General features: G+C 36.7%; 1 protein-coding gene across 1 annotated transcript; it reads right to left on the bottom strand.

Moving 5' to 3' along the window:
- Window positions 1-8,249: 8,249 nt before the first annotated feature.
- On the bottom strand, window positions 8,250-11,413 carry LOC149707793 (uncharacterized). Its single transcript, XM_089862283.1, has 4 exons — window positions 10,226-11,413; window positions 9,950-10,170; window positions 9,605-9,869; window positions 8,250-9,070 (listed from the first exon to the last, which is right to left on the bottom strand). Exons 1-3 carry the CDS (start codon window positions 10,545-10,547, stop codon window positions 9,771-9,773), a joined length of 642 nt encoding a protein of 213 aa, XP_089718409.1. The 5' UTR covers window positions 10,548-11,413; the 3' UTR covers window positions 8,250-9,070; window positions 9,605-9,770.
- Window positions 11,414-16,899: the final 5,486 nt, after the last annotated feature.

Raw genomic sequence — 16,899 nt, 5'->3', positions numbered from 1 at the left:
CTACCCATTTACCTACGTGACGAAGGTGAATGGGTCAAATTTATATGAATACAAAATTAATTTATTTTTAACTTATTAAAAAAGTCACTCTACTTACGAGCTATTTGAACTCTGCGACATTTAAAGATGATTGAAGTTACTCGCAACACACAAACAAGAGAGATGAGATTACGCGGATAAAGACTAGCCACTCGAGTCATGGGCCAGAAATGAAATATTTAGATTTTATTTTTCAAAGTCCATTTCGACGGTACAAAGGGGCTAGGCAATGTCCTGTAGACGGCGTAAGTAAGCCGGGTAAGTGGAAGAGAAGAAAAAAATATGGTCCCACCTGCTATCACAAAATCTTTATTTATTTATCTTCTCTTTATCTTATAGAATACCGCATGGGCATTCCCCAATGGTATAGTTTTCAGACTAGGAGGATTCATACCATTTACAACGGGAGGCTAAGCTATTTGGCATACAAAGTACAGTAAAACGTAGCCTTTCCTCCTGGTGTAACTAAATGGTATCAGTCCAAATAGTCTGAAAACTATTTTTGTGCCTACGGTCCATCAATTCTATTTATTTGTTCAACACTACAAAAATCGGAACAAAGTCAGCGGGTGGCTTGGATGGGAACAGCGATATTCAGATATCATATTAATGAGAAAAATAATATATGTAAAAAACTAAAAGAGTTAAAACAAGAAATGAAATATGTAGATGACGGTGGAATGCCAAGGAATGGAGGCAGGTTGTTGAAATAGGCTGAAAGTTTACGTCGAAAGATCGACTTATTTGTTATTGAAATTAGTTCCGAGGATAAACTGTTCCAATCATCAATGACGGTACTAGCAAAGTATGCCTGGCGAAAAGTGGTAATAGGTCGTGGCGTGACGCTTAAACAGTTTACGAGAGTAACCACGGGTAATTGGGTGTAAGTAATGAACATCTGTCTGTTTTTGTTATGATCTTAGTATTGTCGAATCGATACGATATCTAAAGAATAGCAATAGTAAAAGGCTAGTCCGACACGCATCACCAACACAGAGATGTTCTTATAACTTTGTAACAATTAAAAGTAAACAATTACACATAAGCTTACATATAATAAGGGGATATTCCGTTATTTATAAGATTAATAAATTGATGCTTAATATTTAAAGCCGTAATTTACGCTTAATATTAAAATCCGAAATTTTATGATTAATAGTAAAATCCGTCATTATATGCTTAATATTAAAATCCGCCATTTTATGCTTAAAATTAAAATCCGTAACTTTATGCTTAATACTAAAATTCGTAATTTTATGCTTAATATTAAAATCCGTAATTTAATGCTTAATATTAAAATCCGTCATTTTATGCTTAATATTAAAATCGTTAATTTAATTCACATATAGGCCTAGGTTTAATATTTCATAAGGACAGAAAGTTAGTAAGTGCAATCAGTACAAAAAGCACAATTGTAATTACAACAATGTTCGGTAATCATCGTCGATTCAATCAAATTCGAATCTTCCCAAAACATAATTTTTAGCCACATCGTATGATGTACGTAGTAGTAGTAGTAGCAGCAGTAGCATTTATAGGAAGCGATAAGTATGCATCGGCATAAGTCTAAGTTGTTAACTAATCGAGGGGATAATCACTAAAACTATATGTTCTTCGATTCGCCGGAATATTACAATTACGGCATAAGTAAATTTATTAGGGTAAAATTTTTATCACTGTTTTGGGTAGAGCATCGAGGGGCTATTCGCTGTGATTTTATGAACTGTAAATCATTTAAGAATTGTAAGAGATAGCGCTATTCACTCATCAGGGTAAGGTATAGAGGGGTTATCCACTCGTACGATGTGGCTACTATTACGAACCCTTGGGTCGTCTTGTTTCTTTGGTGGAGTGACACCATCTACCGATAGTTTCTCGTATTTGTATTTTATAATAGAGCTGTACTACCTTACCTATTATAACTTATTTCCCATTGAAAGAAGTCTTTAAATCTGCGAGCTGATCACATCACCGAAGAAAAATAAACTTCCCTTCTTGGGCAATGCCCTTTCCCTCCCCCACAAAAAACGTCCCTACTTTGGCACTGTCCCTTCCCAAAAAAAAGAAGGTAAACATGCATCTCGAGCTAGTTGCCTTCTTTAATTCTAAAGGTGCATTCGCAAAGGCGCTGAAACCACTCAAAAAGCGCAAAGCTGAAGCTGAAGCTGAAAAAAACTGAGCGCTTTTTTTTCCGAAAAAAAAGCTTCATCTTCAAAAACCAGTTTAAGCTTCGCGCTGTAACCTTTCGCAAAGCAGCAGTTTTTATTAACAGCCGCTAGGGATTCATCACAAATAAATATAGAAATAAAATGACGTCGGTGAATCGGAACTTGTTGCTGCTATTATTATTAAAAAAGAAATTATTACTTTTGAAACGAAAAAGAAGAACCCAAAACCTTTTGCGGAAAAAGCCCCGTTGGTGGGTTCATCCCATCTGGAAAAACCGAAAAACTAAAGGAGATTATCAAATGTTAAGCCTTGGCTGTTAATGGGGAAAATAGATGAGTGGCTAAATGTGCGCATGTTTTGGTTATTATCAAGGTTTATCAACTGAGTAAATTTCCCCCTTTTCCAAAATGTTACTCAATTGGATATGTTTTAACCTGAAATTATTGCTACTTTTCCAAATTATTCTAATTAGGTTGTTTATTGTAACCTCTTTCCACAATATTATTATTTTATCTCATTTCTATCCTATTTGCTATTTTCTTCTCTCAAATATTTTTCGCTTTTTTTTCATCGTTTTCTTGTTTAATTAATTCTTTCACAGAAAACATTTTCAAGATAACGAGACACGATATTCACCGTTTTAAAATACCCGCGTAAATAATTTCAAAACCGTGACCCCAGCGCCTTCTTTTTTCATTGGCTCTTGGCATCACGTGGTACGGCGCTGAAGCTGAAAGATTACGGTTTGATCTTGGCTGAAACTTAAAATCAGCCTGCTTTCAGCGTCTGCTTTGCGCTTCAGCTTTAAAAAACCAGTTTTTGCCTCTTTGCGAAAGAGTCCGCTGAAGATGATTTTTTCATTCAGCTTTCAGTTTCGACTTTCAGCTTCAGCTTTCAGTTTCGACTTTCAGCGCCTTTGCGAATCCACCTTAAGAGGAAAATTTTTTCCCAAAAAAGAAGGCTCACCTCCCTTCTCGAGGGAGTACCTTCCGAATCTTAGAAGGGGGGTTCGGTGAAGTTGAAGCTCCTTCCCAGGCATTTTTTGATCTGGGGAGGGTAGTAGGAAGGGAATTGCGCCTTCTTCTACCCAAGCTTCTTTTCAAAGAAGGCGCCCTCTGCTTCTATATTGCCGCCCTCTCTTCTACGGAAAACAAGGGTATAGAAGGCGCGGAGGCGCCCCCTAAGGAAGACTCTTCTGAAGATTCCCACCACTGGTAGATTAAGACTTTATAGTTTTCACTAAAGGGGTTTTTGCCAGACCATTGGTGAGCAAAAAGAGTCACAAAAGACTAAAGAGAGAAAGGCTGAGCTCATATTGAATCGGTAATTGACTAACTTGGTCTGATCAGTAATTCTAGAAGCAGGAATGGAGAACGGTTAGTATTTACTTCAGTCCGACTCAGAGCCCAGTATAGAGCCCCTCCCTCCAAAACGTAACGAAAATTTCAAATTTTCTTATTGGCTCACTTAAACTACACATTAATGACGTTCCTGACGGGGACGGAGAAAAATACGTTACTCCTTTTTAACTCTGTCACTATGACCCGCCTCTTCTTTCATACCCCCTCCCCTCGTCCAGGGGAAGGGGGTCCGGGATTGTGACGCGCGCCCAGATTACTCTGTTCTCCATTCCTACTTCTAAAATTACATCTGACTACACTGCACTATAGCTGGGTGCAGTTCCCAGAAAAGCAGTTCACAAAATAGCAACCGCGATTCCACATAAACAGCGGCGTTGTTCAAAAATGGCGAATTAGAAATAGCCTCCGAGGTTTTGGGAAGTAGCATTGTTTAGCAATAGTTTAGAACAATTCTAAACTCTACAGTTTGCCTCACCTATTATGTGCAACATAAGTTTATAAGATATGTTCCATACGTATGTCACTACCCATACTTCGTAATGTTATAGGCTTAATGAGAGCTAGTTCAAGAACGACGTGAGAATTGACTACACTCGGTTTTGCAGTCCATACTCCTCTTTAGTCTGTACTAAGCCTTTGACAGCGCCTCACTAGGCGTCGCTTTACGAGAATCTATGACGTTTCACCTACGTCACTTCATGACAAGCTCTCATTAACGAGTGACAAACTTATGGAACACTCTTATAAACTTATGGTGCAAATAGATCATCATACCCTAACCTGACCTAATTTTTACTATTCTAATACTTTTCACATACAAAGCAAACCTAACCTAACTTTACCTGACCTAACCGTATTGAGGATCAAATAAAAAACCTAACCTATACGTACCTGACCTAATGCTATTGTGATTCAAATTAGAAAGGGAAAAATATTTTTACCCCCATGTGTACTAAAAAGGAAGCTTTCGCCAATACCTGTCAGAGTTAAATAATTTTCAAATTAACTCCCTCCTCTCCTTTATTTAAGTGGATTTATTCGTTTTAGCAAGACAAACAAGGCTAACAAACGTTAGTGAAACACATTACAACCTTTTGATATATTATCGATTAATAAAATTTCAATATTAAGCCAAAAGGATACTAAATGAATTCTAAAGCAGACCGTTGATTGGTTAATATGAGAAGGTATAAAGAACCCAAGAGCCACATCTTACGTTACTTCTGTTTGTAATTGATAATACTTACGAAATATTATGTACTCTTGCAATATATGAAAATAACAAATCTAGCGTGGCCTCTGCGAACTTTATGTTCAGTATATCCTGTAGGCAAGAAACAGATAAAACCAGGAGGGTGTACGGACTTCTGATAAATTTTTCTAACAGAGAGACGTTAGTGCTTGCATTAGCGCCTTACACGTTACCATAAGTAATCAAATAAAAGATTTTCACAAAATTCAAAAACTGATTTGACAATCATTTTTTATTAACCTACCGAGCAAACACCAACATGGAGTTCATTTGTGTTATTGAAACCACACCTCTAATGTTTCAAATTCGTTAAATCCAGAATAAATTCAATTCAAATAATTGTTAACTTACATTGTTTTTAAATATTTGAGTTGTAACTTGAAAAAATTTTGGCTGTTAGTCTGCACCAATAACGTTGAAATATTTTTATTATAAAATAATTACATTGGATTGATATATTTTTAAAAACTTTGGAGTAAGTTTAAGCAATTATACAATTTTGGTAGTTCTGGCTTTTATTTTATATTTATTTGATATATTTTCCTTCTAATATCTGGTTCACCGTATTTTAACCAATAATAGGGCAGTGAAAGATGCGCGCTCACACCGGGAGCTTAGAGGTAAACTTTCAAAGCAAGATTGCTCGCAGCCAAGCCTCCTACTCCCCGTCTTTCTACCCTCTATCGTACCAATGACAAGATCAATACCTTTCTTATGTACAGCACAGTACTTCCATGTAGATTATCCAGGGTTGGCAAAAATCCGGATTTTTCTTGAAAAAGCCACTGGTATGGTTTTTTGCTGGTTTAAACCGGATTTTATTGGTTTTATCAGGGGTAAATAACGAAAGGAGTTAGAGATGCTAGCTTCCGTAGTGTAGAATGCAGTGGGACTTTCAAACGTAGACACAGAAAAGAGAAAACGCCTCGGTTGCGCCGCCTATAATTCAAAATAAGTATGATATTTTGCAACCAATAGCGTGGCAGCAAAGATTCGAAAGGCATGCTGGGATATCGATTTTCGCCTGTCTGCTAGTATTCGTCTGCTAGTGTTCGTCTTCTTACGACTGAGTGACAATTAGGGTTAGAGTAAAGTTTATTCATTAAGGTGCACTTGAATTAGAAACATGCAACTTTAAAGTTGGTAAATTCCTTATTCGATAATGAAATGGAATTAAATGTCGTTTTGGCATCCTTCAATACAGTTTTAGTTGTTTTAATTTCTTTAGTCACAGATACAGTCGATGATCCTGATCCCACAGTTCCCACTAAGCCTTGGCTCATTGGGCCGACTCTGTAACCGCGCACTTACGGCAAAACAAGTTTGATCACATTTTGAGGATTTCCCCGGCTTCAAATTGCAAATTGTTGACTTATCTTTCTTTTTTAAATCGCTGTTTAATTATATTGGGTTGATTTATGAGACGACTTCACAACATCGACACCCGCCATTTTACTTTACCCAGAATACCTTGCGGCGCGAGATTTTAAGGCAAAACTTTTAAGGTTCTGCTCTTATTTACAATACAGTTCCAAAGATGGCACTACGTTGGTTACAAATTCTATGACGTTTCAAGGTCCTACTGTGTTCTACACTACGGAAGCTAGCGTCTCTAACTCCTTTCGTTATTTACCCCTGGTTTTATCCAGCTTTTTTAAACTACTCTCTAGTGTTTATTTTTAGCACTCCTTTTTACATTTAGTGCGATAGTTGTCTTCTACTAGGCCGTCTGATTGAGGATCATTTTTATTGTACATAAAAGTTGATAAAACTACAGACATTTCCCTTAGAGATGAGTAGGGCCCCTGATTTAATCGGGATTTTTCAATCCAACCCGACCTATATCGGGTCGAAAAATCCTAGGTCTGGTTGGGTTAGAAAATTACTTAAAACTTTTTGCTGGTCAGGACGGGTAGGGTTTTCATACCGTCTACCCTGGTAGAGATTTTTATTATCTTCAATAGGGCAAGGTCGGGCCAGGTAGGCTTTTTTTTGTGATCTTCAATGGGGCAGGGTCGGGCCCGGGTAGGCTTTTTTGTGATCTTCAATGGGACAGGGTCGGGCCCGGGTAGGCTTTTTAGTGATCTAGAATAGTGTAGGGTCTGATAAAAAAATTTATAAACGCTCGGTCCGACCAAACAATTTAGCGTTGCGAAAATTCAACTCAGTCTCACGAGCTTCAGGTGGGGCAGTGGGAGAAGGTTGCGTCAAGATAACCCACAATATATGGGAATGGACCATTTCGATGAAATAAAGAGGTAAAGACATGTGGGTCAAAGTTTTCCTTCCATCTCACTTTATGGTGCCTGCGCTGTAATCTGTTATTATATTTTTCAAAAATCCACTGGATTGTTCAACGTGGTTTAAACCGGTTTAATCCAGGTGGATAAAACCGGACTGGATACCAGCGTGCCAACCCTGAGATTATCTCACATAATATTTGCTAATTAGATATACTGTTTTCATTAATTCAAAACGAAGAAAAAATACCCAGCTTTGAATACGGGATTTACGGGAGGTATTTTTGGGGGCGCTGCTATAACCTGTCGGCGGCCTTTAGTTAGTGGCTGACATTTCCTCTCGTCGAGTAGGGGGCTGTAACCTCGTAAGTCCCGTAAAAATCGCGATGTTTCAAAATCCCTCTGCAAGATATGTTCTTGAGAAATAATGCAATATTGTTGCGGTTCCCTTCAGTTGCCTACAACTCCTTAAATTACCGTAATATGTTTAAATTAATGGAATTTTCGGGTGTACCTCATATGAGCAGTTCCCTGAAGAGCAGTTCTCGAAATAGCAACCGCGTTTCCAAAAAAAACAGCGGAATTTTTCAAAACTGCTGTTTTAGAAATAGCGGCTGCTGTTTTAAAATAGCGGCTGCTATTTTGGGAAATAGCAGTGTTTGTCTTGTATTTCGAGCTTGTCTTAACAATACAGTTATATTCGTTGGTTTCAAATACTACCTTTTCCGTGATCATTTAATCAGGAATATGACCTACTAACGGATCGTGTTTTTGAAGTAAAATTAAATATTGTACTGTTCTTCAGGCTTTATCAGTTTACAATTATCATACCAGGATAGAAAAATAATTCGGGAAAGGTTATTTTATTTCGGAAGTAGATAATTGTGAACAGTAATTTTTTGGAAAAGGCATATTATAATTCGAGAAAGGTTATTTTATTTCAGAAGTAGATAATTGTAAACAGTAATCTTTTGGAAAAGGCGTAACATTGTTACACCAATTCCAAAATATTACTAACCTAAGTCAAACCAAACGAAAAAAAAACCTGACCTAACACTGTTTAGAAATAATCAACATTAACCTAACCAAATTATCCATATCTGTCCTAGTTCTTTTTGAGTTCATATAACCCAGCTGGGCCACCTTACACCGTAATAAACAACTATAGTTTTTCGCATATCTGTTTTTCCGCTCTTTAGAGAACTGCTGTAACGGTACGCCACGTTTACGAGAACCGCTGTATCGGTACGCCGCGTTTACGAGAACCGCTGTATCGGTAATTGCTGTAATGGGTAAACTGCCATTTCGGGAACCGCTATTTAGAGAACTGTTGTTAAGAAGACCGCTATTATGAAATCCGCTCATAAGGGAACTGCTCATATTAAGGCTTCCCGGAATTTTCCAACATTCAATATTCGCACACAATATTTCTAGTACGTAAATATTTATGATGAGACATTTTAGGTTTTAAAAGCTAAGTTGTATTATGAAACTTATTTCTGTCTTGTTATATATCGTGATATTTTTTGAAAAGTGAAAAGAGATACTTCGATAGTGGGGTAAAGTTCATTTGTTAGGAGTTAAATTTCATTGCAGTTCTAGCTAGTCTCTAGTACATTTTGTTTTCATATAAAGTCGATTATGAAAAATTAGATGGGTTCTCGGAATTTTAGTTTGAGATTTCTTCTAGGTGATTTGATTATATGTGATATGTTCTTATTAAATGCGACAGCCTGGTGGCTATCCTTTGAGACACACATTTCAATCCTTAGTTGTGCTAGAAGTTGCATTTCATATAGCGTTGAATTAAGAAGATTCCTATTTCAATTGAGAGAGCCGCTGTAGAAAGGCCTAATCCGTTGAATAACATTCGAAAGGAGACTGCAACTTCTTTGAACGCTATTGGTGAAATCTCTTTCACAGGTTTAGTCCACTTGATCAAGTCAATCTTGTAGGATAGTTTCCGGAATTCATAATGCAGTGGGCTGGTCTCGAAGAACATGGTTATTCTGTAAGAAGTTTTAGCTCGACTTTAGCAAATTAAGTTCAGTAATTTATTGAATATTAATTATAAGAAGATGATAGAGAATTTGATTCTAGATTTTGAATTTCAAAGTGTGTAAAGGGGTTTATGTTTTCGACTTCATCTACCCTCAGTGGGGCAAACTAAAATGATACAAGTCTGTAGATTGCACTACGAAAATATTCAGGTGGCAGTTCATTATTTTCACACTCTCATACATGCGAAGGAGTCAGTGGAGATTTCAGTTAAAAGAAATCTCGAGTGTTTGCCAACGGTCAAGTAGTGCATTACAGTAAGTAATGACTGGACTAGTACTAGATGAGACACATTGTTTCATCTCATCATTCGCTTCTCCGGGTCAAACTGGATTAGAATTAATCTTTAATGTGTTTATTTTTCTCCAAGGAAACGTTCATGCACTCTTCGGTCACGACGATACTCTACACTAGATTACGCGAGATTACGTCTAGAGTCTTCATAATATTCCTGCTAATTTCAACGCACAATTTAGTTAACTTACTCTGAATTGACCATCTCGATAAACTTTCCCTCTTTTCTGGCTCTGTCGCTGAATGGTAGAATGAATTTAAGGGATTTAATCATGGAATTACTGAAATAGATTCGATTAGCTATTTTGTCGTCAGATTCCAGAAATGAAAAACAACAAGCAAGGTAGTAAGTATCCATTATCGGCGTCCTTCAGAAATGTTTTGATAATGTTGCTGATCAAGACCAACAATGGATTCGCCATATATAAAACGTTTTTTAGTTGACTCATCGGGTACCTGTTATCGAGTTATGTTCGAGAAACCGCGCCCTTCTTTAATGGGTAGACGGGAAGCAGGACTAAAGTTAAATTATATACCCATCGATGTATAAAGGTGTACGTTGGCTGTCCTTTCAGCGTCCATATTGAAAAATTGGAATTGTCCTTCCACTCATTGAGGCTGTTGATGTAGACGTATCCTTTGCTGTAAGCTTCCGTTTTGAAATTGCAAGACACCAAAATAGAAAGAATGGAAATGCCTAAAATCCAAGCTGCGAAAGCCACTCGCCAATAAATGCGGTGTGACTGCCTTTGAATGGCTAGATAGGAAGAGTAAGATTACAACTGGAACAAAAATGTCGTTGTTCTCATTACGTTCAAAGAAAAACGTCGACGCAATATCCCAAATTTGCTCAAAGAAGGAACTTGTCCAGTTCTTCATGAGATGTTTTCTGCATTCATTTGTAAGAGCAGAGACAGCAAATATCGATAACAAAACCAGCGAATACACCTTCAAATAATAGAAATTAAATACTGTATGTATGGACAAAGCAATACTGCAGTATTCTTTTGTCCATGCTGTATGCTTCTCCATCTGATTCGTCCTAACACTCTTTTCAAGCATCGTTATACGCTTTTCAATAAGGCGGCGATGCATGAAGGAACGTGAAATAGCTATTTGAGAGCACGTCACCATAGCCCAATTCTATCTTTGAACGTTCTCAGTTCTTTTGTCGAATTATAGAAACAAACCCAATTATCGGCGTTGATGAAATCAACAGAATACAAGTCTACCGTTTTTGGAGGCGCACTTAAAATGTGCGAGTCACATTCGAGGTGCAAAGCCGAAGGAAACCATCCTTCGTAGTTTGCAACTTCCTCGAGATCGGTTGGATAGAAGAACACATCGATTTGCTGTTACAAAAATTTCTGTTAAAATCAACTTAGATCTTAGAAAATAGAGTAAACATATTGAAAAACCTCGAACGGGTTTAGATGACCGTTTTCATCAATCATATCACCCAATGACATTTCCGTAGACTTAAGGCAGTAAAATAGTTCTTGTAAATCAGACTCTAGATGGTTTTTTTTCTAAAAACGTCAAAATTTATAGTTTATGACGTGGTAGTTTAAACTAATAAGGTTTTTGGAAGACCATTGGGGAGCAAAAAGACTACTTCACAAAAGACTAAAGAGAGAAAGGCTAAGCTCTGATTAAATCGGTAATTGACTAACTTTGCCTGACTTCACTGCACTAAAGTTGCAAATGGGAAGGAGCTAGGAGAATGTATAAGAGAGGAGATCGGAGACAGACAAATGCACGTAGTCCCCGTTCCTAAAACAGTACTGTGCCGTTCCTCGGTTAACATGGTTACCACCAACCTCTCACGGTAAGAGAACGTACGTTCTCGCGCATGCGTTAAAGCCTCCTTGCTCTAGCCTCATGAGCTTGTTTTCAAATTTTAATATCTCTCATTTGCAATCACGATCACGTAACGCCCGTCTTTACCAACGGCCCCGGCCGGCTTGGGCGTCGAAGTTGCGCGCGACTGTATGTGGTATCTGCCTGGATATTTTTACTTCCCCCTTTTCCAGAGCAAGTCTCCCTTCTTAAGTTCTTATACATTCTCCTTGGAAGGAGGAAGGAATTTTCTCTGACGTCTTTAGTGATATCTACCTAAAAAAGGTTCTGGAGATTGGAAAATGGCTGTCGATTGGTTATGGTTTATGGGAAAACGTCTGGGGTTGAGTTTATTGTATAGGGAGTTTGAAAGAACAATGCTTTAAAATGTGCCCGGTGTAGGCAATGAAAACCACTTATTAGCACACATGGTACATGGGCTGAATACTGTTTATCCCTTTAAATTAGGCCGAAAACGATAAATAGAAAAATCCACTAACTGAAAGGGGCGTCATTTTGTAAGAGCCAGCGACTAAGGAGGAAGGGGGAAAACATTCTGCTAAAAATAAAAAAATTAAAAGGTTAGGGAATGTTTATTAAATTGAACATTGATCCCATACATTTATGGTGACCTAAACAATTTGCGCCTCTAATCTCATCACGTCTCCAAACTTTTTACTTTTACCCCATGTGTACTGAACTAAAAAAGTTAGCTTTCGGAAAATTTGTATCGCCAATGCCTGTCACAGTAAAAGAATTATCATTGTCAAATGAATTTCTTTTCATTTTAACAAGAAGAACAAGGCTGAAAAACGTCAGAAACATTGAAACTCATCATATCCTTTCGATTTATTATCGATTTTTAAAACTGCCAAAAGGCCTAAAAGATACTAAATTAATTCTGAAATAGACCGTTTATTGGTTAACCAGAGAAGTTGGAAAACCTGAGTTTGCATCGTAAGATTGTATACCAAAATCCCCCCAGCCAAAATCCCCCCATTTAACGCAATGCGACAAAATCCCCCCAATGTAGGACAAAATCCCCCCAATGTAAGACCAAATCCCCCCCAAATCATTATAACAAGACAAAATCCCCCCAAATCATTATAAGAAGACAAAATCCCCCCAAATCTTTATCAGAAGACAAAATCCCCCAACGAAAATCCTCTGAGAAATATATAACCAGACATACTGTGTGGTTTTGCATTAAATATATTTTTAATTAATAGGAAAATCTTTTGGAAAAGGTGGCAGATAATTAATAGGAGAATATTTTAGAAAAGATGGTAGCTAATTAAAAGGAGAATATTTTGGAAAATGTGGCAGCTAATTAGTAGGAGAGTATTTTGGAAAAGGTGGCAGCTAATTAGTAGGAGAATGTTTTGGAAAAGGTTGCAGCTAATTAATAGGAGAATATTTTGGAAAAGGTGGCAGCTAATTAAAAGGAGAATGTTTCGGAAAAGGTTGGAGCTAATTAATAGGAGAATATTTTGGAAAAGGTGTCAGCTAAGTAGTAGGAGAATGTTTCGGAAAAGGTGTAGCTAATTAATAGGAGAATATTTTGGAAAAGGTGGCAGCTAATTAATAGGAGAATGTTTTGGAAAAGTTGGTAGCTAATTAAAAGGAGAATATTTTGGAAAAGGTGGTAGCTATTTAAAAGGAGAATATCTTGGAAAATGTGGCAGCTAATTAGTAGGAGAATGTTTTGGAAAAGGTTGCAGCTAATTAATAGGAGAATATTTTGGAAAAGGTGGCAGCTAATTAATAGGAAAATCTTTTGGAAAAGGTGGCAGCTAATTAATAGGAGAATATTTTGGAAAAGGTTGCAGCTAATTAATAGGAGAATATTTTGGAAAAGGTGGCAGCTAATTAATAGGAGAATATTTTGGAAAAGGTGGCAGCTAATTAATAGGAGAATGTTTTGGAAAAGGTGGTAGCTAATTAAAAGGAGAATATTTTGGAAAAGGTGGTAGCTATTTAAAAGGAAATTATTTTGGAAAATGTGGCAGCTAATTAGTAGGAGAATGTTTTGCAAAAGGTGGCAGCTAATTAATAGGAGAATATTTTGGAAAAGGTGGCAGCTAATTAATAATAAAATCTTTTGGAAAAGGTGGCAGCTAATTAATAGGAGAATATTTTGGAAAAGGTTGCAGCTAATTAATAGGAGAATATTTTGGAAAAGGTGGCAGCTAATTAATAGGAGAATATTTTGGAAAAGGTGGCAGCTAATTAATAGGAGAATGTTTTGGAAAAGGTGGTAGCTAATTAAAAGGAGAATATTTTGGAAAAGGTGGCAGCTAATTAATAGGAGAATATTTTAGAAAAGATGGTAGCTTATTAAAAGGAGAATATTTTGGAAAATGTGGCAGCTAATTAGTAGGAGAGCATTTTGGAAAAGGTGGCAGCTAATTAGTAGGAGAATGTTTTGGAAAAGGTGGTAGCTATTTAAAAGGAGATTATTTTGGAAAATGTGGCAGCTAATTAGTAGGAGAATGTTTTGCAAAAGGTGGCAGCTAATTAATAGGAGAATATTTTGGAAAAGGTGGCAGCTAATTATTAATAAAATCTTTTGGAAAAGGTGGCAGCTAATTAATAGGAGAATATTTTGGAAAAGGTTGCAGCTAATTAATAGGAGAATATTTTGGAAAAGGTGGCAGCTAATTAATATAGAATATTTTGGAAAAGGTGGCAGCTAATTAATAGGAGAATGTTTTGGAAAAGGTGGTAGCTAATTAAAAGGAGAATATTTTGGAAAAGGTGGCAGCTAATTAATAGGAGAATATTTTGGAAAAGGTGGCAGCTAATTAATAATAAAATCTTTTGGAAAAGGTGGCAGCTAATTAATAGGAGAATATTTTGGAAAAGGTTGCAGCTAATTAATAGGAGAATATTTTGGAAAAGGTGGCAGCTAATTAATAGGAGAATATTTTGGAAAAGGTGGCAGCTAATTAATAGGAGAATGTTTTGGAAAAGGTGTTAGCTAATTAAAAGGAGAGTATTTTGGAAAAGGTGGCAGCTAATTAATAGGAGAATATTTTAGAAAAGATGGTAGCTAATTAAAAGGAGAATATTTTGGAAAATGTGGCAGCTAATTAGTAGGAGAGCATTTTGGAAAAGGTGGCAGCTAATTAGTAGGAGAATGTTTTGGAAAAGGTGGTAGCTAATTAAAAGGAGCATATTTTGGAAAAGGTGTCAACGAATTATTGGAACCAAACCAAACCTAACCGTTAAATATAATTTGGAGGGATTTTGTCGATTAAATATGATTTTGGGGGGATTTTGTCCATTAAATATGATTTTGGGGGGATTTTGTCCATCAAGTAGGAATTTTGGGGGGATTTTGTCCATCTAGTAGGAGTTTTGGGAGATTTTGTCCGTTACTTATGATTTGGGGGGATTTTGTCCGGGGGGATTATGTCTGGGGGGATTTTGGGTCACACCCGCATCGTAAAGCTCATACTGGGCACCCCGGAGCCTCACTTTGTTCTTTTCTGTTTTTCACTAGTATTACTTACGATACATTATGGACTCTTGCAATATATGAAAATAACAAAGCTACCGTGGCCTTTACGAAATTTATGTGCTGCATTTCCTGTAGGCAAAAATATAGATAACAGAGAGACGTTAGCGCTTGCACTAGCACTAGCGCCTTACACGTTAAATACACAAAAATGTTGAAAATGTCAAAAACTGATTTGACAATCATGTTTTCATTAACCTACTGCGCAGATACCGACATGCAGTTCATTTGCGTCATTGTAATTAGACCTGTAACATTTAAAATACATGAAAACCAGATTAAGCTCAATTCGGACAATTGTTAACTTACATTATTTTGAAGTACACGAGTCAGTCCGCAAAATATTTCCAATTTTTTGTCTCTCTGTCTGCAGCAACGACGTTAAAATGTTTTTACTATTACATAATTACTTTAGGTTGACCAAAATTTGGTTTTAAAACTTTGTAGTAAAATGAGGTTTTCCAATTCATTAAACGTTTATTATTTTTCCTTTATTTATCCTTCTACCGATAAATTCAGGTTTTTACAGAAATGACTTAATGTCGAAAGAGTTGCGAGAAATGTGATGGAATCCTTCTAGAAATTCAACTTCAATTGTTACTAGTGGCTGTGTTTATCACCTACACTAGCTCAGGCTGTTCACGCTTAAGTAGGGAAACTATAATAGTCTTACATATTTCTACTTTGCAGATCAATAACACAAACCGTTTTAGAATAAATATGAGGCAAACAGAACTAACACATTAACTTTAACAGTGGATATGCATTAATTCCTTAGTATGGTCTAGGAATAATTTTTGCCAAAACAGCCGGAATACGTAGACTTATTTTACTTGGAATCCACCATACTAATATCTGATAGAAGGTAAGGAGAGCTGGCCTTAAAACGTTGTTAAACCGCGCGCTCATCCTTGCTCACGTCTACTCTCATTTATAGGACAACCGTCGACCCTATGTTTACTAGCTCAGAACATTGAAAGAAAATTTTTTAACAATTGTGTTCGATACTCACAGGTCGCTAGCTATGTCAATACCACGTGGATGCTAATTTCAAATACAAAGGCCCAGCAAATGACATCTTAATAATTCCAAGTAGAAGAAATCTATGTTTTCCTCGTAACAGTCAAATAGTTTATAAAAAATAACAAAACCTTTTAGTCTAAACTTTGAAAATTAGAAGTACAGTTTTATGGAGGAGAGGGAGTGCTTGCTTTAAGCAAGTGTCGGGTTCTGTAGTTCCCCTCACATGCTGCTTAACCTCATACACACAAATTTTAACTTACCAAAAGCAGGAGCCAATTAGAACTCGTTCACGAGGACGGAGCTATTGCTAGGCTTTGCTAAGCTTAGCGGGGCAGCCGAGATTTGTTTTTAGGCTTCCCTGTAAGTTCTATTATAACTTAAGTGACCTTTTTATCGACATTAGTTGATAAACCAAGTTTAAAGGGCTGGAGCTCATTTAATCGCACTACATTTACGTACAGCAAGTGCTACCGTGTCGCTTATCATACATATTCCCTTTTTCTGTTTATTAAAAATCGTTTTTTAAAACTTTAAAATAAAAGAAAAAATATGCTGTTTTGAATAAATTGTGATGTTCAAAAAACCGCTCTAAAATATGTTCTCAAGAAATAATTGCTTGTTTCCTTGATTGAACAACTCCTTATATTACCATAATATAATATTTGGATTCTAACAAATCTAACATATAAGATGAAACATTAAAAACTTTTAAAAGTTATTTCTCTTTTATCATACATTGTGCTAAATTTTGATATGAATAAAAGATACTTTGAAAGTAGGGTCAAGTTCGTTAGTCAGGGTTGGCACGCTGGTATCCAGTCCGGTTTTATCCACCTGGATTAAACCGGTTTAAACCACGTTGAACAATCCAGTGGATTTTTGAAAAATATAATAACAGATTACAGCGCAGGCACCATAAAGTGAGATGGAAGGAAAACTTTGACCCACATGTCTTTACCTCTTTATTTCATCGAAATGGTCCATTCCCATATATTGTGGGTTATCTTGACGCAACCTTCTCCCACTGCCCCACCTGAAGCTCGTGAGACTGAGTTGAATTTTCGCAACGCTAAATTGTTTGGTCGGACCGAGCGTTTAGAAATT

Source organism: Phalangium opilio, unplaced genomic scaffold (assembly GCF_054372755.1).
Source record: "Phalangium opilio isolate 3A_F unplaced genomic scaffold, DU_Popi_V2 ptg000013l_1, whole genome shotgun sequence".
Taxonomy (NCBI): Eukaryota; Metazoa; Arthropoda; class Arachnida; order Opiliones; family Phalangiidae; genus Phalangium; species Phalangium opilio.
The sequence above is the reverse complement of the archived record's forward strand: the minus strand, read 5'-3'. Positions and strand labels throughout refer to the sequence as shown.

Excerpts from the sequence above, each read along its gene's own strand:
- LOC149707793 (XM_089862283.1), bottom strand. The coding sequence starts at position 10,547 with ATGGTGACGTGCTCTCAAATAGCTATTTCACGTTCCTTCATGCATCGC. Across the intron at positions 10,171-10,225 it reads GTCGACGTTTTTCTTTGAAC|CCATTCAAAGGCAGTCACAC; the intron begins GTAATGAGAACA and ends CTTCCTATCTAG. Across the intron at positions 9,870-9,949 it reads ACACCTTTATACATCGATGG|GTACCCGATGAGTCAACTAA; the intron begins GTATATAATTTA and ends ACTCGATAACAG.